At 45.0% G+C, this 23,922-nt stretch overlaps 1 protein-coding gene and 1 pseudogene across 1 annotated transcript; one reads left to right on the top strand and one right to left on the bottom strand.

The window, feature by feature from the left end:
* Positions 1 to 1,767: 1,767 nt before the first annotated feature.
* LOC124691584 (2'-deoxymugineic-acid 2'-dioxygenase-like) lies at positions 1,768 to 2,814 on the bottom strand. Its single transcript, XM_047224873.1, has one exon. It carries the CDS (start codon positions 2,812 to 2,814, stop codon positions 1,768 to 1,770), a length of 1,047 nt encoding a protein of 348 aa, XP_047080829.1.
* Positions 2,815 to 10,744: 7,930 nt separating this feature from the next.
* LOC124691583 lies at positions 10,745 to 12,273 on the top strand (annotated as a pseudogene).
* The last annotated feature ends 11,649 nt before the right edge of the window (positions 12,274 to 23,922 follow it).

The raw sequence follows: 23,922 nt of genomic DNA on the forward strand, positions 1-23,922 counted from the left end.
ACAAGACGATGAAGCTCACGGAATTCACCGCACTTTATGTTTTGGTCTCGTGAAATAAGGTTTTCGATCGGTTGGTTATGCATGCATCGGTACTACTAGAACTACATGTATTCCCCCTCCCTTTTTATGGAAACTGCAAAGTCAAGATGGAGTTATTCGGAAAGTAAGTGATTCAATTGATCAGCAAAAACCAATATGTATCTATTTTTTTCTGAAAGAAGAACATGGTAGACTTCCTTACATCTAACAGAATAAGAACTCAACGACAATGTACATCTAGAAGCTAGCACAGATTTTTCTTCCTAAATTTCCAAGCGCTGTGACAACTTGATGTTTCTTGCACGTAGCAACCAAGCTTGCCAGCTTCGACTTGGAGGATATGATGAGAATCGAAGGGACCGTTAATTAATAGCCCAAAAATCATGGAAGAAGTCTACCGGGTCTAGCTTAATTAGCCGACCATTAATTAATAACCAGAAAATCATGGAAGAAGTCTACCGGGTCCAGCTTAATTAGGTGATGGGGAAAATAAGGAAACTTTACGCCTGCACAATTAACTGGATCGATTGATTATGATTCCATCTTACGGTGAACTAACAAATACGATATTGGTTTCCTCATCTCGATCATCTCCATTTACATGCCAGATCATCAATCCATGGGACAACACATCCTAGCCCTTCGTGGCTTAGCACCAGAGAAGGGATAGAGATTAGAAAGAACTGAACTATCGAAATCCTTCCCAATCTGCTTAGTTCCCGCCCTTCCTAGCTAAACGCTTCTGAAAATTTCAAACATCATCTCTTGCCTCCGGTTCAACCTTTTGGCCTCCTCCGGTCTATATATACTAGGAGGGGTGTGTCTCTACGCGTGCGTCGTGTGTGACGACTTAGACTTTGACTCTTGCGATGAGATGAGAGGAGAGGAGAGGAGGCCAACATGCTTTCTTCAACGCCATTGTTGTCTATGGTGAAGACGAGATGGCTCAATCATGCATCCAGCAGGCTGTTGGAGCTGTTCGTCGATCTCGGCCGCCCGCAGGCGAGAGAGCTTGATCCGTTCATTCAGGTAACCGTGCTTCCCCATGCACTTACATAACGATCTATTTTTTCTCGTCTTCCACTGATTTGTTTGTTCTACGTTGGATCTGGTTTTCCTCATGGTTGAATGATTCCATTCGTGAGTCGGTCTTTTTTTTTTCTTCAGATCCACGTTTGCTTGTGTGGTTCCATGTAGGCTTTCTCACATGCCGAGCGAGCTCCCTTCCGATCGAGCGGCTTGGTGAGCTAGCGAAGGCGGATCGCAGCTGCCGCCGCCCTCTGTCCTTCCCATCTCGATCTGCCGCGCGCGCCGCCCACCGTTCGGTCGCTCTCTCCTCAGCGAACCAGAGAGGAGGGGGTGGGTGGCAGCAGCTCGATTGAAATTTCTGAATCCCTGTGTTCCAGCACAGTGGTGATCATCAGACCTCACGGATAAGTTCTGGGTTTTGTTCTGACGGGGGGTAGTTTTTGTCAACAAAATTTGCTGCAACTCTGGCAACAGAACCTACAAGTGCACCACTGGTAATACTTCCGAAAGTGGTCGACATTGTTGCTTATCATTTGTTCTCCTTCTCTGTTTATATCGTACACCCTCTGCATAGCAGCGGCAGAAATTGAGATATATGTTTTCAGTATGATAGTCTGAATTAGACAATGACTGACGACCAGGACCCAAATTCAGAGAAATAGAACCCACACATACTGACAAGCAGTGGTAATGAACTCGCTAGTCGCGGCGGATCTTGAAGGACTCGAGCACGTCCTCCCTGCTTGCGTCCGCAGCGTCATAGGCCTCCATGAACTCGCTGAACAGAAACTCCCTGTACTTTGCTGGGTTTTTCGCCTCGTCCACTAACTCTGGTGCCGGCCTGATGAGGCACCCGTCCGTGGGGTGCACATGCGTGGCCACCGACATCCTCGCTGCGACAGAGTTGGTGACGGCACGGTGCTCGACGCTGGCGAGCACCCCATTGGTGACGATCTCCATCTGGTGGCCGAAGTTGACGACGAAGGCGCCCTGGACGGGGCGGACGAGGAGCCACCTCCCGCCGTGCCTGGCCTGGAGGCCCGCGACGTCGGCCTGGGAGAGCAAGGTGAGGAGGTGGCGGTCGCAGTGCGCGAGCAGGCCCATGGTGACGCTCGGGTCCGGGCATGGCGGGTAGTAGTTGACGCTCATGTGGGTGTCGCCGCCGCTGAGGTCACCCGCGAAGAAGCCCGCGTCGAGGCCGAGCCCCTCGGCGATGAGCCCGAGGAGCGTCTGCGCCAGACCGTGCACCGCCTCGCAGTACTCGACGAGGCGGGGCGCGAAGCTCGCCGGCTTGGACGGCCAGCAGCGCACGTTGTCGTCGGAGGGCGGGTAGCAGCGGAACTTGACGTAGTCGCGCCAGTAGCGGGTCTCGCCGCGGTCGTAGGAGGTGCTGGTGGCGAGCCGGAATCGCTTGCTCATGTCGTAGGAGCAGTAGGGAAGCTTCTCCTTCGCCGGCAGCGCGAAGAACCCCGCGGCCGCGTCCCGGAACGCCTGGACGGCGTCCTCCTCCACGCCGTGGTTCACCACCTGGAAGAAGCCGAACTCCTTGCCTGCGGCGATGATCTCGGCGGCAACCTGGCTGCGCCGGTCGTCGGAGAGGGCACCATGGTGGAGGTCGATGATAGGGAGCGTGATGTCATCGGGGGTGAGATCATTGTCGAGCTGCAGGGCGGCGCGTTTCTCCGGCGGGAAGACGTACCTGTCTGGGACGGTGGCGTGTGCCGGGGCGTTGCACAGCAGCTCCATGTCCGACGAGCAATGGAGCTCTGCTCCTTCAATCGACCGTTGAAGTGGAGGAGGAGCAAGGGGGCTAGCTAGAATATATAGTTGTTGGTACATAGTACTATGGCTAGCTAGAAGACATCGGGGGTATATGCTGGAGGTGTAGAGCTGCAGCTTCCTGTGATGCCGATCTGGTCTGGTAGGCTGGCAATGCTATCGCTCTTATTGATGCTCCCATTGGAGCTGGACTGTGATTGGAGTTACTGCTAGGTGAGTTAAGGCCTTTCACAATACTATATTGTATCTTAGCACGTTATTTTAGGTAGTGATATGTACCTTTGTATGAATAAGAAAAGAGAGAGTAGAGACAGATAGTCACTCCCTTCCAATGAATAAGGATTATATAAACTTTCAAAGTCAAGCCAAGTAAATTTTCACCAGACATTTAGAATACAAACTATTAACAACTACAATATTATATACATATCATATGAAAATATATTTCATGATGTATCTAACGGTATCGATTTTGTATTGTACATTTTAATTTTTTCTAAACACTTGGTTAAAACTTACATAATTTGACTTTTGAAAAGCATATAAACCTTATTCATCGGAGCGGAGGTATTGGAGTGTAAGTGCACTGGACTTTTATAGGAAAAATAATATGAGGTTTGAGCTCATGTTAAGATTGCTATGGAAGGGAAGGCATTTGAAAGAATTCCATTGAAATTTTATGGCCTCAATCCTTTGATCAACTGGCCTTTCATATGAAAAACTTCTATGGTTTAAAATCCTCCCAAATTTCTATTCGTTTCCTCAAATTCAAAGAGGGCCTAAGCTTTGTTCCCAAACTTGTGGTTAGAACCGCTCTAGCTCTGACCCTTATTCTGTTGTTTTGTGCTCTTGTAAATGTATTTTATTTTCTATCTATTCGAATGAAATAACATCTACCGGTTCCTTAAAGAAGGGTGAAGTTTTCAGTTAGAGAATTTTAGGAACTTTCAACAATGTTGTTTGATTGTGTAAAAATAATAATCGCAAACTTCCAACTAGATTTCGAAGGCTTTCAACGAAAGATTCCATCACTTCTCCAATACAACAAAATTACAACATCCAGAACGGATGCTTGTAGATATCAAGGAACCTTAACCTTTGGGTACAAACATAAAACCCCAAGATTTGGAAATATATCATATAACCACAGTTGCACAGCTTCTGGAGAAAGACGTATCATATACAATCCAAATCTCCATGTTTGGTTGCTTTGAGCATTTTCCTCGTGGACAGACAGGGCCCATCATAAGTGCTGATGTGGCTTGCTTGATGCCACCTAACAAGGCTAGTTTAGCTGCCGGGTGAGAGTATATGCTTTGAGCCTTGTTTGGCTTACATGGAGTATATGCTAGTGGTGGTGTGGAGATGTAGATTCCGGGTGGGAGGGATCTCATGATTGATTCCCTGCCGAGTAGTGAGCGTTGATGAGGACGTGAGTGAGGGTGAAGCGGCACCGGCCCTGGCCAGGTACACAACAAGGCGCCATAGGTAAGGCTGGACGTACGGGCCGAGTTTTTGGCTCGGCCCGAGCTTTTCGTGGCTCGGCCCGAGTTGAGCTCGGCCCGTGAAAAAGCCAGACCGAGCCAAGCCCATTTTTTTGGCCCGCTGCGAGCTTTTGGCTCGCCAGGCTCGGCTCGGGCCAGCCCGTTAGCTCGCGTCTTTTTTTTGGGTGCAAAATCAGAGTAGCCCAAAGGGGGTATTGGGCTGATTTGTGGCCTGTGAGGAGAGGGAGCCAGAGGGTAGATCACGCGAGGTTGCTCAGTCTATCGTTTCTCCCATCGCATCCCACACAGACTCCACGCGCGCCGCCGCTGGCTTTACTGACTTACTATCTGGAATGGCACCCCACCGTCTCACCCGGCCTCTCCACGCCCGCGCTGAACTGTCCACCACGCCATGGAACCAGGTGCTGGCGGTGAAGAAGAAGACCAGCTCCCGTGCCCAGTCTAGCTCGGAGGAGAAAGCGCCGGCTCGCTGCCCACATCGCCGCTACCAGTCAAATGGCCGGCGGTGACAAGCCGTCCTCGTCCAGGCAATCAGCAACGTCTGTCTATGTTGTTAATTGTTGAATCTTTCAAGTAAAATTGCTTGTCCGGTATTTTATTAGATACATTGCGCAGTTTTATGGGGAAATTTAGATGCATCCTTGCTCAATTTGATGGAGAAATTGTCCAAATCTTGCAAAATACGGCCATGAACTGCTAGTACATCATCTCTGTTGTGTTAGCTGATCAGCTCGCGAGCCAGCTCGAGCTGGACCGAGTTTCTGGTAAGCTCGGGCCGAGCCTACTTTTCCGGCTCGTTGGAAAAACGAGCCAGCTCGAGCCGAGCTGATTTTCAGCGAGCCAAAGCATGGCTCGGACCGAGCCGAGCTCGAGCTGGCTCGTGTCCAGCCTTAGCCATAGGCAAGGTACACGACCAGGTGCATTCCTTATGCACTCAGCGTCCCAGCTCCGATTGGCGCCCTTCGATCAGTGGTGCTAATAAAAATCTGAATTCATGTTCTAAAATATTTTCTAGTTTCCAGTATGCTTAAATGCAAAGTTGGGATTCTTCCTTTGAGATATCTTCGGAGGTGTCTAACTATCCCCGCTTAAAAAAGTTCTGATTGGGACTTCCTGGACGCCAACTTGATGCTTGGATTAGAAACTCCCTTTCTTATATGGTGGTAGGCTTGCTCTTGCCTGAATAATACCCCCTTGTGCTTAGTCACCCTGTTCCTTTTAGCATATGCCAATCTCAGGAGTGCACAGTTGGACAAATGGTGGCTGATGATTTCACTCTCCTTTTTGAAACAATAATATTACATTCTGATCTTATGGTTCAGTTGGACGACATTGTCAATCGTCCTACGGCCTGGAGTTGAGCTCAATTTCTGATGGTGTCACTTGGCCTTTTAAAATGTGTTTTTTAATGTCTGTGCCACTAGTCTTCATGTAAATTCGGACCAGTGTCACTGCAAATCGGGGAATTAGATGGATGCCACTAACATCGGCGACTTCATTGTTTCTATGTCACTGGATGGCCTTGACACCGCCTACCATTAGGTCGGGCTAAATTCCATTTGTTTGACTCATTTTCTTATATTTAGGCCCATTTCCCTATTATCTCCAGTAGGAGAGGGAAAAGAAACATGTTTTTTTTTCTTTTCTGAAAAACGTTGACGTAGGCATGATTCTTCAGGTGTCCTACTCATACCTAGTGTGGTCCAACTAGAGGCCAACATAAAGATTGCAAATCTTAAAGAGACGCTGGCAGTCAAAGCCCAAGAACATGACACGCGGCACAAGAACTAGCCCATCCAAGGGAACACTAACATGTAACCGACCAAAATTCATGGGATCTAGCCTCCTGAACACTAACATGTAACCGACCAAAATTTGGATGAAATATGATGGTATATTTTAGGTGATGTAAATTTCAGATTCGCAAACATTTGGATGAAATATGATAAATACTATGAAATAATTGCAACATATATGATAAATAACATACGAATTAAGGCCAGCCACACACATATCATCAAGTCCATCACAAAATATCATCAAGTGCAATTCCAATACGTATTGCCTGGTTGTTCTGTGTCGACGGTTGCATCAAGCACCCTCTTCTTCCAAGGCGTGCAAATAAGCTTGTCTTCCACAACACTATAGTTGGCGGTTCATCCAAAAACCCCTCTATGTACACGTCTAGCCCCTCATCGGCGATGGCGTCCTCCTCCTCCTCATCATCCTCATCGTTGACATTCCCATACTATTAGGACGACGTGTGTTGGACGATGTTGCCAGCAGCTCCAACATGCATTGTTTGCAAAAATACTTCATCATCAAGGCTACAAAATACCAAAATAATGTAAATCACTATGGCATTGCATTTGATTTTGCACAAATTGAGAAGAGAATTTTTTTTGTACCTTTCGGTTAATTTTTCGAGCAAGTTGTGACCGGCCGGCGGCGTGTCCGAGAGCGGTGGGTCCTCCATGACAGGCGGCGGTGGCGGCGGGACCATGAATTGGACAACAATGTTTGCAGGATTCTTTCCATGTCAGCCGTCGCTCTTCTTCTTCATCCTATGGTGGCGGGCGCGTTCGGCACCGACACATGCCCCATTGGCGCTGGTCTCTTCGATCCGGCTGCCTTGGGCTTCGGAGCGGCCTTCGTCCCCTTCGTCTTTGAAAACGCAACAATGGATGCGCTCGACGCGGTGTTTGGGTGCTGCGAAGACCGGTCGGCGGACGGTAGGGTTTGGAGTTGCGGTGGTGGCGGCGATGCTCAATTTCGCCAGTAACTGGACGGCTGCCGCGGTAGAAGGGCCGAAAGGGGCGATCTAGCCGTAGGAGGGCTCCATGGCCGGGATCAGCCGTTGATAGCGGGGAGGGGGGAGGGGAATGTGAAATGACAAAGCTAGGTTGGGGGCTCCTGTGCGACCGTTTCTATGTGCATCGCCTTGATACATCACCCAGGTGATGTATATTTGCATTACCTGCTGCAAAAAATTATAGCGATGTAAAAAAAAAATTGGTCCATTTTCTTTCATCTACATCATCTGTTGAACCTGGTTTTTTACCCATGTAGTGTAAAGAACAACGATTATTATACATCTACATCATCTACTGAAGATGCTCTTTAAGGCAGGACACCATGTGTTCATTAACCTTCAAACTGAGAAAGTTTATTGCCTCTATGATGGATAAGGGATCAACAATCTGCCACTATATATAAGATATTTGACATGTTCTCGATCCGTCAGGCGTTTTTTTGGATATCTACCTGCAAGGAGTTGGATAAGTTCAACATGTACTCCGAGAGGAAGATGCTCGCATGACATTGGCTTCATTTCTCATCGATGTAACATGTTTTTTGATGTTCATGCTTATGTAAATATTACTCCAGCTCTCCTTCAATAGATGATAAGTGTTGCTGATTTAGTACTGATTTAGTATAGAGTTCGTACTCAACCTCCAACACCTATTTTAGGGTTAGGGGTAGATACATGATTTTTCTGGTTTGAATATGTCTAGACCTTGTTTATCAACTTGAATGCTTACTATATGATATAAGAAGACTATGTGCTTTTGTTTTTCATTTTTTTTGAATTTTTATGCCCATTTGAATCTTGGCTAAATCCTAGGTTTGACCAAGATTTAAACAAGTTTAAAACTTGAAAATAAAAAAGTAAGCCTGGATCCTTCTTAGTAATTAGAGGGAGTATAATTTTCTTTCAGACCCCATATTGAGGTTAGCGAAATAGTTTTGCTTGTGATTGTTCATCTATTCCGTCCATTAATCAAATCTAAAAAGGTCGTCCAATATCCACTGATCTAGAGACGAATTTGAATTTGAGTATCTACACTTGTGCAAATCAGCAAAGTATTATGCTTGAACTGTGAAACTATAGAATGTTTGTGCTCTCTATATGTTGTTGGTTTTTTTAGACCGGAGTTATATTCATTTCTAAAATATTGTGTACGAATATATTTCAAATCAATATGGTGCACCGGCAAGGGTTTGCTGGTGAAAGCTTGTGAAGATTTATACGAGTGGGGGTGTTACACTTGCATAGATGTACCACCCAGTCCACTAAATCCAGTTCCCTTCTATTTTAGTACTCCTTAGTTTCAATCTTGTCACTTGGTCAAATTGGTATTTTGCCATTTTGTGCAGTCAAGAATTCAAGTTGTTTCAAATTGCGATTGTACATTTTGGTACAATACAACATTGTCTACACTTAGTATTCTTATTTTTGAAATCTGAAGTTCTATTTTTTGTTTTTTTCTTCAAAAAATGGGCTCCATGCAGCACTGAGATCCAAAGCACAACACTCTTAACTCTAATGTTATTCTTGGTTCTGGCCATTTCATCGTTGTTTATCTTGGCCACGGGATGGCTGTTCTTCTACCTCTAGGTGTGATGCCGATGCGGAGGCCCTTTCTCCTGGTCGCCCCGGGTCATGCGTCCGGGCGTTGCTGGTCTAGTCATTAGTTCTTTTTGTAAAGTTGCAGATCCAGTTAGCTATATCAGCAACTTGTTGGACTTTTCTGGACAAAGTAAGCCCACCTCTCGAATGAGATGGGTCCTTCGGGAACTTTCCCAGCTAAAAATAAGATTATGGAGAGGGAGAGCACAAACAAGGCAACTTCAACTTCATTTGGCCAATGAGCACTCTATACTTGTTGTTTGTGATGTCTCTAGGCAGTCATTGATGTCAATTGATAGAAGTAAGACAGCGCATGCACCAACACCGTGCCGTTGCATTTGCAACTTGTTGATTCTTAATCAGTGCGGTTTGTACTTAGCGCAGGAGGACTACGTTTTGTACATTGCAACCTGGTTACTTACTTCTGAAGCTAGATCGAATCAATCCTAAACAGTGTCAACTCTTTGATCACACTTAACTAATTAGTAATATGCAGTACCATTCATATAGCTTATCTCGTATAAGTAGGTTAGCAGCCCTGATAAGTTCCAAGGGACAGCTGCAGTATTTTATATTAATCGATCATAAAATATATAGTGAGCATTGAATTTAGATCACAAACCGGGTGACGCAGACACGTCGCATCCATGTGCTTTTGGAGTTGTTATTTCCATAACACGACTTGCATACACGTCGTGCTGACTAATACAGTAACAACTGATTGTACCTACCAACTAATTGAACTGTTGTCAGTGATTCGTAACAACTTCTGTTTACTTTCTTTTGAGGGTTTTGTTAACAGCTTCTGTTTACTAATGAAGTTTAGACGAGATTAATAGAACTCTTGCTGATCTCTAGATAGATCTCAATAGATCGATGCAAAATTAATTAATGGATCGAGTTCGATTGATGACGAGGCAGCCACCGTACCATATGATCCGTACGATGGCTAATGTTTGAGCATGAAGGGTCAACTCTTCTATCTATCGCGCGATTTTGCCCGTACTGGTCGTAGGGGTAGCAAGTTTGGATTGCAACTCTTGTACTGTACTACAAAATCAACTGCACTAAGCTGACAGTAATAAATCAACTGCAATTACTTGCAATTTTTTTTTTGAGGGGTAAAGAGAGTTTTCATTAATCAAGGTAACAGGGTATTACAATCTTCAGTCATAAGATCGCCAACGCCTGGAGTAGCATGGAGAGTCCAAACTTAGCGCTGCTCTGGTCTCAATCCCATTTGACATAGAGTAGTTCATGGGCTACCCTATTGTGTACACTCTCTTAGTTTGTGAGTAGTACTAGTTAGTTTGCCTCTTCTGATTCAGAATCACAGAAGCTACAGGACGAATGAACATATGAACTTTGATTAATTAGCTCTCTATACTCCTAGATGTACGATGAAAGTATGTTTTAGCAATATCTCAACCTGCAAGTTTTGCGGTCGGATCGAATAAACCCTACAATGTCAACTCTCTTGCATGGTACTGTACTCTTGCAACATTTTTTTTCCGATATGAATCTTACAACATTTATCGCCCTACATTCAAAAACAAACAAATATATTACTCCATATAAGCAGTTTGGCAACCCCGAGATAAGTTCAACGGGAGACATGTACGATCACTGTTATTCATTAGCTGGACTTGGACAACGTTAATTAAGAAACACATAAGACCGTAAAGCATATAATTAACTAATGGTATGTGCATTAATTTTAGCAGATCAAGGAATATGCATGAAATATTAATCGAAACCATCTGGACAAAATGAAACCAAGGGATGCCAACCTGCAGTTGTTCCTCTATAAATACATGTCTCCTTGTAGTCTCTCGAGCACAAGCCCATACCATTGCAACCTCCACTCTTAAGACTTAGATCCTCTTGCCTAACTCTTAGTCCACAACGCAGCTCACAGAGCTCCAAGGTGCAACCAAGCGAAAGAAGGAGTCATCTTGTGGCAGCCTAAGGATAAGAGGACATGGAGATGGAGGTCGGTGCCACGGGCGCCACGGCAGCGCCACCCCGGTTCTCGCTGCCGGTGGACTCTGAGCACAAGGCCAAGTCCATCAAGATCTTCTCCTTTGGCAACCCTCACATGCGGGCCTTCCACCTCGGGTGGATGTCCTTCTTCACGTGTGTCGTCTCCACGTTTGCGGCCGTGCCGCTCATCCCAATCATCCGCGACAACCTCAACCTCACCAAGGCCGACATCGGCAACGCTGGAGTCGCTTCCGTCTCGGGCGCCATCTTCTCTAGGCTGGCCATGGGTGCTGTGTGCGACCTCCTTGGTCCACGCTACGGTTGCGCATTCCTGGTCATGCTCTCCGCGCCGGCGGTATTCGCATGTCCATCATCGACGATCCCGCCGGATACATCACCATCCGTTTCCTCATCGGTGTCTCGCTCGCTACCTTCGTATCGTGCCGCATCTGGGTGAGTACTATGTTCAATAGCAAGATTATTGGGACGGTCGGCGGCTTGACAGCAGGGTGGGGTGATATGGGTGGCGGCGCCACATAGCTCATCATGCCTCTCGTCTTTGATGCCATCTTGGCATGTGGTGCGACGGAATTCACATCGTGGCGCCTCGCCTATTTCGTGCCAGGAATGATGTTGGTGGTGATGGGCTTGCTCGTGCTCACCATGGGACAAGACCTTCCCGATGGCAACCTCGGGAGTCTACAGAAAAATGGTGACATGAATAAAGACAAGTTTTCCAAAGTTTTCCGTGGCGCGGTAACCAACTACCGCACATGGATCTTTGTCTTCATCTATGGCTACTGCATGGGTGTCGAGCTCACCACCAACAACGTAATCGCCGAGTACTACTACGATAGCTTCCCTCTCGACCTCCGGGCCGCTGGCACCATCGCGGCCTGCTTCAGCTTGGCCAATATCTTCGCGCGTCCAATGGGTGGCTACCTCTCCGACCTTGGTGCCCGTTACTTTGGCATGCGAGCAAGACTTTGGAACATTTGGATCCTCCAGACTGCCGGTGGTGCCTTCTGCATCTGTCTCGGTCGTGCATCCTCCCTCCCGACATCCATTGCATGCATGGTCATGTACTCCATTTGCATTGAGGCCGCATGTGGGGCCGTCTATGGTGTCATTCCCTTCGTCTCACGACGCTCACTTGGCCTCATCTCCGGCATGAGCGGTGCCGGTGGTAACGTGGGTGGCGGTCTTACACAGTTTCTCTTCTTCACGTCATCACAATACTCCACCGGCAAAGGGCTCCAGTACATGGGAATCACGGTCATTGTGTGCACTCTCCCCATCGTGCTTGTGCACTTTCCGCAATGGGGCTCAATGCTCCTCCCTCCTAGCCCTGTCGCCACTGAGGAAGGCTACTATGTCGGTGAGTGGACAGATGAGGAGAAGAGCAAGGGACTCCATGACGCCAGCCTCAAGTTCGCCGAGAACAGCACCTCTGAGCGTGGTAGACGCAACACGATATTGGCCGGACCTGCCACTTCCCCACATAATATCACACCCCTACATGTGTAAGAGTAGATTTATTTACATTGGTACCATAGGTGCACACATAGTTATGTGAACTTCGTATGTATACATTGGTACCATGGGTGCACACATAGTTACCAAAACTGTCTTAGAGGAGGTTATTGTCTCCTATATGGGGGCTTGTATTATGTTATAATAGATCAATATGAGCATATGTATCGTGCCTAAACCTTGTGTCTCCATCATATTCGTTTTGTTGTATACTTGTTTGAACTTGTTATGGTTCTTGTCATAGTTTCATCTACTAGCCGGGTGGCCTTGAGAACATTCTCTTTAGCGATACCCGAGTTAATTACAAAACAAATGGAAGACAAATAATTTTGCATAGAACTTTAACAGGTGGATACACACACTATTAATGGTGGTTATACCGGGAATTAACATAGACTACTCCATATGTCACTAATTGTATATGTTACTAACCTATGTTTTTATAGTGGATAATACCATATGCATGATAAGATAAAAAAACATTATTCTGTGGACTCTGGCATATAATATATCACCCCTATTACTCGACCCCCTTAATTAGTGTCGACTCTTCCATGGACCCCGTTAATTGATTATTCTATAGTCGGTGATAGGGAGTAATTATCTCTCGAGAAGAGTCGACACGAATTAACGGGGTTGAGACTTTGGACGATATCACCGACTATAGCTAGTAGCAGCTAGTTAGCAACCACATACAGCACTCGCACGTTTGCTGCACGTGTGTATGATAGAGGCTGGCTTGCTTAGCTTAAGAGTCAACTCGTTTAAACGGTTGTGTACTTTGTGTACGAAGATGCATGAAGGCATGCACGTTTGCATTTCGTAACCCTACAAGTCAAGTATGGAGCGATCGAATCAAGAGATGTCGCTATCATATACTACTAGCTTACCATGCAGTCTAAGAAATTAATTGTGTTTGAGAACAATGAACGGTCTGAAAAGTTGCACGCAAACAAGAGGGAGCACAACGTCTTTCTAGTCAACTGAAATCTAGACGAACGTAACGTGAGCAGCAAACATAGCCCATAAGCCTGAAGGTAGCGCACGACGAACACTAACACGCAAGTCAAGTCGCTCCCTTCGTATTGGACTATCTTTACTTGTCATTGTCCTTGGAAAAGTTGCCCGGTTGAATTAACGCAACGATAGAGATAGATCAAGGACATGCATATTGCTTTGGTTGAATATAGACAGTTTGATTCTCCATGTTGGCATGATTTGTTGAAAGTTAACAAATTTAAGATGTCAACTTTTCTAATGAATATGTGTCAACTTTAAGATACATATTTGAAACCGCAGTTCTATGCATGTACAAATATGTATATATCTAGATAAATCAAAATCATTGATAAAAAAATGGAACGGATAATGTAACATCAAAACTGGGGCACACATGGAGTAATAAAATGTATAGAGATCATGTTGCTCGCCGCAAGATAGCTGATCCAAATGCCAAAAGAGCTCAGGCTACAGATCATGCATGGATCCACGTAGTCGGAATATTGTAATATTAACTCTCCACATAGCAACCACCGTACGTTTGTGTAGGATAACGTAGCATAGAAAACAAAAATTTTCCTACCGCGAACACGCAATCCAAGCCAAGATGCAATCTAGAAGACGGTAGCAACGAGGGGGTATCGAGTCTCACCCTTGAAGAGATTCCAAAGCCTACAAGATGAGGCTCTTGTTGCTGCGGTAGACGTTCACTTGCCGCTTGCAAAAGCGCGTAGAAGATCTTGATCACGATCGGTTCCGGCGCCACGAACGGGCAGCACCTCCGTACTCGGTCACACGTTCGGTTGTTGATGAAGACGACGTCCACCTCCCCGTTCCAGCGGGCAGCGGAAGTAGTAGCTCCTCTTGAATCCGACAGCACGACGGCGTGGTGTCGGTGGTGGTGGAGAAGTCCGGCGGAGCTTCGCTAAGCGTGCGGGAAGTGGAGGAGCGAGGCGGCTAGGGTTTGGGGAGAGGGGGCGCCGGCCACTATAGGGGTGCGGCCACCTTGGTGGTGTTTTAGGTGGCCGGCCCCCTCCCCTTGTCCCTCATTATATAGGTGGAACCCCAAGAGGTGGTGTCCAAGTCTTCGAATAAGACCCGAACCAAATCCTTCCATAGGAGGGGGCAATCCTAGCCCAACTAGGACTCCCACCCAAAGGTGGGATTCCCACCTCCCATGTGGGGGGTGGCCGGCCCCTAAGGGGAGTCCACTTGGGACTCCTCCCCCACTAGGGTTGGCCGGCCATGGGGGTGGAGTCCCTTGTGGACTCCACCTTCCTTGGTGGTTTCTTCCGGACTTTTCTAGAACCTTCTAGAACCTTCCATAGAACCTTCCGCGACATTTTATTCACATAAAATGACATCCTATATATGAATCTTATTCTCCGGACCATTCCGGGACTCCTCGTGATGTCCGGGATCACATCCGGGACTCCGAACAAATATTCCAACTTCATTCCATATTCAAGAACTACCATTTCAACATCCAACTTTAAGTGTGTCACCCTACGGTTCGAGAACTATGCGGACATGGTTGAGTACTCACTCCGACCAATAACCAATAGCGGGATCTGGAGATCCATAATGGCTCCCACATATTCAACGATGACTTTAGTGATCGAATGAACCATTCACATACATTACCAATTCCCTTTGTCTCGCGATATTTTACTTGTCCGAGGTTTGATCTTCGGTATCACTCTATACCTTGTTCAACCTCGTCTCCTGACAAGTACTCTTTTACTCGTACCGTGGTATGTGGTCTCTTATGAACTCATTCATATGCTTGCAAGACATTAGACGACATTCCACCGAGAGGGCCCAGAGTATATCTATCCGTCATCGGGATGGACAAATCCCACTATTGATCCATATGCCTCAACTCATACTTTCCGGATACTTAATCCCACCTTTATAGCCACCCATTTACGCAAGTGGTGTTTGGTGTAATCAAAGTACCTTTCCGGTATAAGTGATTTACATGATCTCATGGTCATAAGGACTAGGTAACTATGTATCGAAAGCTTATAGCAAATAACTTAATGACGAGATCTTATGCTACGCTTAATTGGGTGTGTCCATTACATCATTCATATAATGATATAACCTTGTTATTAATAACATCCAATGTTCATGATTATGAAACTAATCATCCATTAATCAACAAGCTAGTTTAAGAGGCATACTAGGGACTTCTTGTTGTCTACATATCACACATGTACTAATGTTTCGGTTAATACAATTCTAGCATGATATATAAACATTTATCATAAACATAAAGATATAAATAATAACCACTTTATTATTGCCTCTAGGGCATATCTCCTTCGGTCTCCCACTTGCACTAGAGTCAATAATCTAGATTACATAGTAATATACCTAACACCCATGGCATTCGGTGTTGGTCATGCTTTGCCCTAGGGAGAGCTTTAGTCAACGGATCTCGCTACATTCGGATCAGTGTGTACTTTGCAAATCTTTACTTCTCCATCTTCGATGTACTCGCGAATCGAGTGGTAACGCAGCTTGATATGCTTCAGCCTCTTGTGTGACCTTGGTTCTTGTGCATTGGCGATGGCACCCATGTTATCACAAGTAAATGATTAATGGGTCCAATGCACTAGGAACCACACCGAGCTCTACAATGAACCTCTTCATCCATACCGCTTCCGATGAAGCCTCCGAAGCCGCTATGTACTCTGATTCCGTTGAAGACTTCGCCACCGTGCACCGCTTCGAGCTTGCCCAGCTTATCGCAAGCACCATTCAATATAAACACGTACCCGGATTGTGACTTAGAGTCATCGGGATCGGTGTTCCAACTTGCATCGGTGTAACCGTTTACAACGAGCTCTTGGTCACCTCCATAACAAAGAAACATATCCTTAGTTCTTTTCAAGTACTTCGGGATATTCTTGACCGCTGTCCAGTGTTCCATTCCCGGATCACTTTGATATCTCGCTAGTCAAACTAACAAGCATGTGCTATATCCGGTCTAGTACATAGCATGGCATACATGATAGATCCTATCGCCGAGGCATAGGGGATATTATTCATCCTTTCTCTTTCTTCTGCCGTAGCCGGTCCTTGAGTCTTACTCAATACCTTGCTCGGTAACATAGGTAAGAACCCTTTCTTACTTTCGTCCATTCTAAATTTCTTTAGAATCTTGTCCAGATATGTACTCTGTGATAGCCCTATTAGGCGTCTTGATCTATCTCTATAAATCTTGATGCCTAATATATATGATGCTTCACCAAGGTCTTTCATTGAAAAACTATTATTCAAATAACCCTTAACATCTGCTTAATAGTTCTATATCATTCCCGATCAATAATATGTCATCTACATATAATATCGAGAATGCTACGGAGCTCCCACTCACTTTCTTGTAAATACAGGCCTCTCCATGACACTCGTATAAACCCGAAGTCTTTGATCACCTTATCAAAGCGTCGGTTCCAACTTCTTGATGCTTGCTTCAGTCCATAGATTGAACGCTGAAGTTTGCATACTTTGTCAGCATTTTTAGGATCGACAAAACCTTTGGGTTGTACCATATACAACTCTTCCTCAATGTCTCCATTAAGGAACGCCGTTTTGACATCCATCCGCCAAATCTCATAATCGAAAAATGCAGCTATTGCTAACAAAATCCTCACAGATTTTAGCTTCGCTACCGGTGAGAAAGTCTCATCGTAGTCAACTCCTTGAATTTGTCGGAAACCCTTTGCGACAAGTCGAGCTTTATAGACAGTAATATTACCATCAGCATCTGTTTTTCTCTTGAAGATCCATTTATTCTCGACAGCCTTTCGGCTCTCTGGTAAGTCTACCAAAGTCCATACTTTGTTATCATACATGGATCCCATTTCGGATTTCATGGCTTCTTGCCATTTGTTGGAATCTGGGCTCATCATCGCTTCTTCATACGTCGCGAGGTCCTCATCATTGTTATCCACAATCATGACATTTAGACAAGGATCAAACCAATCGGAGTGGTACGTTCCCTTGTCGATCTGCGAGGTTCAGTAGTTTCCTCGTTCGAAGTTTCATGATCATTATCATTTGCTTCCTCTCGTTGCCGTGTAGGCGGTACAGGTACAACTTCCGATCTGCGCTACTCGATCAACGAGTATAGATTCATCAATCTCATCGAGTTCTACTTTTCTTCCAATCACTTCTTTAGTGAGAAATTCTTTCTCAAGAAAGGTTCCGTTCTTAGCAACAAAGATTTTGCCTTCGGATCTGTGATAGAAAGTGTACCCTATAGTTTCCTTAGGGTATCCTATGAAGACGCATTTCTCCGCTTTGGGTTCTAGCTTGTCCGGTTGTAACCTTTTTACATAGGCTTCGCAACCCCAAACTTTCGAGAACGACAGACTTAGGTTTCTTATTAAACCATAATTCATACGGTGTCGTTTCTACGGATTTTGATGGTGCTCTATTTAAAGTGAATGCGGCTGTCTCTAATGCATAACTCCAAAAAGATAACGGCAAATCAGTAAGAGACATCATAGAACGAACCATATCTAAGAGAGTTCGATTACGACGTTCGGACACACCGTTTCGTTGTGGTGTTCCCGGCGGTGTCAATTGTGAAAGTATTCCGCATTTCTTTAAATGCATGCCAAACTCATAACTCAGATATTCACCTCCACGATCAGATCGTAGAAATTTAATCTTCTTGTTACGTTGATTTTCTACTTCACTTTGGAATTCCTTAAACTTCTCGAAAGTTTCGGATTTATGTTTCATGAAATAGATATACCCATATCTACTCGGATCATCCGTGAAGGTTAGAACATAACGATAACCACCGCGCGATGCTACGCTCATTGGTCCGCACACATCGGTATGTATGATTTCCAATAAGTCAGTAGCTCGCTCCATCATACCGGAAAATGGAGTCTTAGTCATTTTTCCCATCAGACATGCTTCGCATCTATCAAGTGACTCAAAGTCAAGTGATTCTAGTAATCCATCAGTATGGAGTTTCTTCATGCGTTTCACTCCAATATGACCAAGACGACGATGCTACATATAAGTAGAATTATCATTCAATTTAATTCGCTTAGCATCAATGTTATGTATATGCGTATCACTACTATCGAGATCTAACAGAAATAAGCCATTCTTTTGTGGTGCTCGACCATAAAAGATATTATTCATAAAAATAGAACAACCATTATTCTCGGACTTGAATGAATAACCGTCTTGCATTAAACAAGATCCAGATATAATGTTCATGCTCAACGCAGGTACATAATAACAATTATTTAGGCTTAAAACTAATCCCGAAGGTAGATGTAGAGGAAGTGTGCCGATCGCGATCACATTGACCTTGGATCCGTTTCCAACGCGCATCGTCACTTCATCCTTCAGCAGCTTGTCGTTTATTCTTTAGTTCCTGTTTCGAGTTACAAATATGAGCAACCGAACCAGTATCAAATACCCTTGTACTAGAACGAGAACCAGTGAAATGAACATCTATAACATGTATATCATATATACCTTCTTTCTTCTTCTTGACAAGGCCGCTCTTCAGATCAGCCAGATACTTGGAGCAATTACGCTTCCAGTGTCCCTTCTCCTTGCAGTAATAGCACTCAAGCATCGTGCTTAGGGCCGTTCTTAGGTTTCACAGGAGGCGTGGCAGCTTTCTTGCCACCCTTCTTGAATTTTCCCTTAGACTTGCCCTCGTTTCTTGAAACCGGTGGTCTTGTTGACCATCAACACTTGGTGCTCTTTCTTGATCTCAATCTCAGCAGCTTTTAGCATGCCAAAGAGTTCGTGTAACTCCTTGTTCATGTTCTCGCATATTGTAGTTCATCACAAAGTTCTTGTAACTTGGTGGCGGTGATTGAAGGACACGATTAATCCCCGGTCTGTTAGGAATCACTATTCCCAAGTCACCGAGTTTCTTCGCATGCCCGGTCATGGCGAGCATGTGCTCACTAACGGAGCTGCCTTCTTCCATCATACAACTTGAAAAATTGTTTCGATGCTTCATAGCATTCCACGGCCGCATGAGTCTCAAAAATAGTCTTCAACTCTTTCATCAACTCATGAGGATCGTGGTGCTCAAAACGTTTTTGAAGATCGGATTCCGGACCGCATAAGATGGCACACTCGAACTTGAGAGTACCGAGTTTTCCGAGTCGCGTAAACAGCTTTTACTTCATCGGTTTCAGCTTCGCAGGAGGGTCACCTAGCGGTGCATCAAGCACATATTGCGGATTTCCGCCGAGAGGAAGATCCTCACATGACGGAACCAGCTCGGTGAAGTTGCTACCGTTGCTCTTAAGCTTTTCTTTCTCTAGGAACCGGTTAAAATTGATTGGGGACGCCATCTCTACAACATATATTTGCAATAGTTTAGACTAAGTTTATGACAAATTGAGTTCAAATTTTAATTCTACATAATTAAAAAACTAGATGAACTCCCACTCAAAACAATATCCCTCGCATTGTCTTAGTGATCACACGAACCAAATCCACCGCACCAAAACCCGATCATCACGAGAAAAGGTGTGATTTCTTTGGCGAACACTCAAAGTGTTCATCATATCAACCATATGATTCATGCTCTACCTTTCGGTATCATGTGTTCCGAGACCATGTCCGTACATGCTAGGCTCGTCAAGGCCACCTTAGTATCTCGCATGTGCAAAACTGTCTTGCACCCGTTTGTATGTACTTATTGAATCTATCACACCCGATCATCACGAGATGCTTCGAAACGACAAGACTTGATAACGGTGCTACTAAGGATGAACACTTTATTATCTTGAGATTTTAGTGAGGGATCATCTTATAATGCTACCGTCGCGATCTAAGCAAAATAAGATGCATAAAAGGATTAACATCACATGCGGTTCATATGTGATATGATATGGCCCTTTTGTCTTTGCGCCTTTGATCTTCATCTCCAAAGCACGGACATGATCTCCATCATCTTCGGGCATGATCTCCATCATCGTCGGCGAAGCACCAAGGTCAATGGCGCCGTCTTCATGATTGTCCTCCATGTAGCAACTATTACAACTACTTTGAAATACTACTCAACATGAAATTTAAAGACAACCATAAGGCTCCCGCCGGTTGCCACAATACAATAATGATCATCTCATACATATTCATCATCACATTATGGCCATATCACATCACCAAACCCTGCAAAAACAAGTTAGACGCTCTCTAATTTGGTTTGCATATTTTACGTGGTTTAGGGTTTTTCGATATAGATCTAATCTACCTACGAACATGAACCACAACGTTGATACTAATGTTGTCAATAGAAGAGTAAATTGAATCTTTACTATAGTAGGAGAGACAGACACCCGCAAAGCCTCTTATGCAATACAAGTTGCATGTCGAACGAGGAACAAGTCTCATGAACGCGGTCATGTAAAGTTAGTCCGAGCCGCTTCATCCCACTATGCCATAAAGATGCAAAGTACTCAACTAAAGATAACAAGAGCATCAACGCCCACAAACCATTGTGTTCTACTCGTGCAACCATCTATGCATAGACACGGCTCCGATACCACTCGTAGGATAACGTAGCATAGAAAACAAAAATTTTCCTACCGCGAACACGCAATCCAAGCCAAGATGCAATCTAGAAGACGGTAGCAACGAGGGGGTATCGAGTCTCACCCTTGAAGAGATTCCAAAGCCTACAAGATGAGGCTCTTGTTGCTGCGGTAGACGTTCACTTGCCGCTTGCAAAAGCGCGTAGAAGATCTTGATCACGATCGGTTCCGGCGCCACGAACGGGCAGCACCTCCGTACTCGGTCACACGTTCGGTTGTTGATGAAGACGACGTCCACCTCCCCGTTCCAGCGGGCAGCGGAAGTAGTAGCTCCTCTTGAATCCGACAGCACGACGGCGTGGTGTCGGTGGTGGTGGAGAAGTCCGGCGGAGCTTCGCTAAGCGTGCGGGAAGTGGAGGAGCGAGGCGGCTAGGGTTTGGGGAGAGGGGGCGCCGGCCACTATAGGGGTGCGGCCACCTTGGTGGTGTTTTAGGTGGCCGGCCCCTCCCCCTTGTCCCTCATTATATAGGTGGAACCCCAAGAGGTGGTGTCCAAGTCTTCGAATAAGACCCGAACCAAATCCTTCCATAGGAGGGGGCAATCCTAGCCCAACTAGGACTCCCACCCAAAGGTGGGATTCCCACCTCCCATGTGGGGGTGGCCGGCCCCTAAGGGGAGTCCACTTGGGACTCCTCCCCCACTAGGGTTGGCCGGCCATGGGGGTGGAGTCCCTTGTGGACTCCACCTTCCTTGGTGGTTTCTTCCGGACTTTTCTAGAACCTTCTAGAACCTTCCATAGAACCTTCCGCGACATTTTATTCACATAAAATGACATCCTATATATGAATCTTATTCTCCGGACCATTCCGGGACTCCTCGTGATGTCCGGGATCACATCCGGACTCCGAACAAATATTCCAACTTCATTCCATATTCAAGAACTACCATTTCAACATCCAACTTTAAGTGTGTCACCCTACGGTTCGAGAACTATGCGGACATGGTTGAGTACTCACTCCGACCAATAACCAATAGCGGGATCTGGAGATCCATAATGGCTCCCACATATTCAACGATGACTTTAGTGATCGAATGAACCATTCACATACATTACCAATTCCCTTTGTCTCGCGATATTTTACTTGTCCGAGGTTTGATCTTCTGTATCACTCTATACCTTGTTCAACCTCGTCTCCTGACAAGTACTCTTTTACTCGTACCGTGGTATGTGGTCTCTTATGAACTCATTCATATGCTTGCAAGACATTAGACGACATTCCACCGAGAGGGCCCAGAGTATATCTATCCGTCATCGGGATGGACAAATCCCACTATTGATCCATATGCCTCAACTCATACTTTCCGGATACTTAATCCCACCTTTATAGCCACCCATTTACGCAGTGGTGTTTGGTGTAATCAAAGTACCTTTCCAGGTATAAGTGATTTACATGATCTCATGGTCATAAGGACTAGGTAACTATGTATCGAAAGCTTATAGCAAATAACTTAATGACGAGATCTTATGCTACGCTTAATTGGGTGTGTCCATTACATCATTCATATAATGATATAACCTTGTTATTAATAACATCCAATGTTCATGATTATGAAACTAATCATCCATTAATCAACAAGCTAGTTTAAGAGGCATACTAGGGACTTCTTGTTGTCTACATATCACACATGTACTAATGTTTCGGTTAATACAATTCTAGCATGATATATAAACATTTATCATAAACATAAAGATATAAATAATAACCACTTTATTATTGCCTCTAGGGCATATCTCCTTCAGTTTGCATGTGCAAGATAGACGACGCTACCATCCGCAGAGGAAAAAACGTTGCCATCAACAACTTGACTTGTACCTCCATGTAATTTACTCGCTCGATGGATGACATGCATAGAAATTGAGGGCAACAACTCACGTGTAGTCAACGGTGTTGGCCGGTGCACTTGGACGCTAGCGTACATACTCAACCGAGAATCTTTGACTATCTACCGTACCGCATGGAAGCTTCGTGGGTACGGATCCGTACAAGATGCTCCAACCTAGGCCTGGTCAGCTTTCACCATCCGTACGACATGCACCTTGTCCAGGATACCAGGATTAGTGACGACGGCTATCAGCACGATCGAGAGAGCACCTTGAACTTGGAGTACTAATTGATAATCATATCATCACGCTCCAAGTACATAACAGTGTGTTTGAGCTACGGTGAGTCCACGAACTATCCCCAATCTATTCACTGGACCCTAGATTTGTAGATGGTGCTTATAACATGTAGTGAACACTAGCACTCCCACTTTGTTTTCTTACCAATTCATCTTGAGGGTGCGTTTAATTTGCTAAAAGCCTATACACATGCATTGGATGTCCTCTCGAAAATGTTCCCGAATACATAAGCACTTTTACGTTACTTGTACCACTTGCAGCTTCATCCCTAATTAATTTGATTGCATTTCGATCCGAATATTGACTTTCAAACATTCTGTTCTATTGTGCAGGTTAAGAGTTTCCTAGCTTGACCCATGTGAAGCAAACAATGGTAATAGTGAAGATGACAACACATGAGCTTGGGTCATGAGTCCGACCAAGATGATGACTATAATGACACCGAGGTAAAGACCAGTAGACGCCGATGCAAAATGTTTCGGTGCCCGATGCTTGTCCACATGTATGGTGTCAAACCATATTTTTTATGCAACAAGATTCCTATAATGCCTTACGTAAAGTAGGAAATTATCTAAACTATGGATTAGTTTTTCAAGGTTCAAAGTTCTAGTAGCTGACATTGCGCTAAAACCTGAACGTTGATAGTAATTGCGCCCACTTCGCATGTATTGCTTGTGTTGTTGTGCATGGTAAGTAGGTTGATAAGTACCTAAAGAACATCTTGCATCAGCTGTTGGAGGAATTATTTCAGTAGGTTGGGGAAGAAAGTTGTGATGACCTTTTGTTTTATTGAGCTATGGTTTTAATTCAGCGGTGCACTTAGCGTATTGGAGGTAGAAAATTTGTTTATTTAGTCATGTCCTATTAAATATATAGGGTTTTATATGATCTGCGGGAGTATATTCAATTTCTGTAATATATAGG

This window comes from Lolium rigidum, chromosome 2 (assembly GCF_022539505.1).
Source record: "Lolium rigidum isolate FL_2022 chromosome 2, APGP_CSIRO_Lrig_0.1, whole genome shotgun sequence".
NCBI classification, from domain to species: domain Eukaryota; kingdom Viridiplantae; phylum Streptophyta; class Magnoliopsida; order Poales; family Poaceae; genus Lolium; species Lolium rigidum.

Excerpts from the sequence above, each read along its gene's own strand:
- LOC124691584 (XM_047224873.1), bottom strand. The coding sequence starts at position 2,814 with ATGGAGCTGCTGTGCAACGCCCCGGCACACGCCACCGTCCCAGACAGG.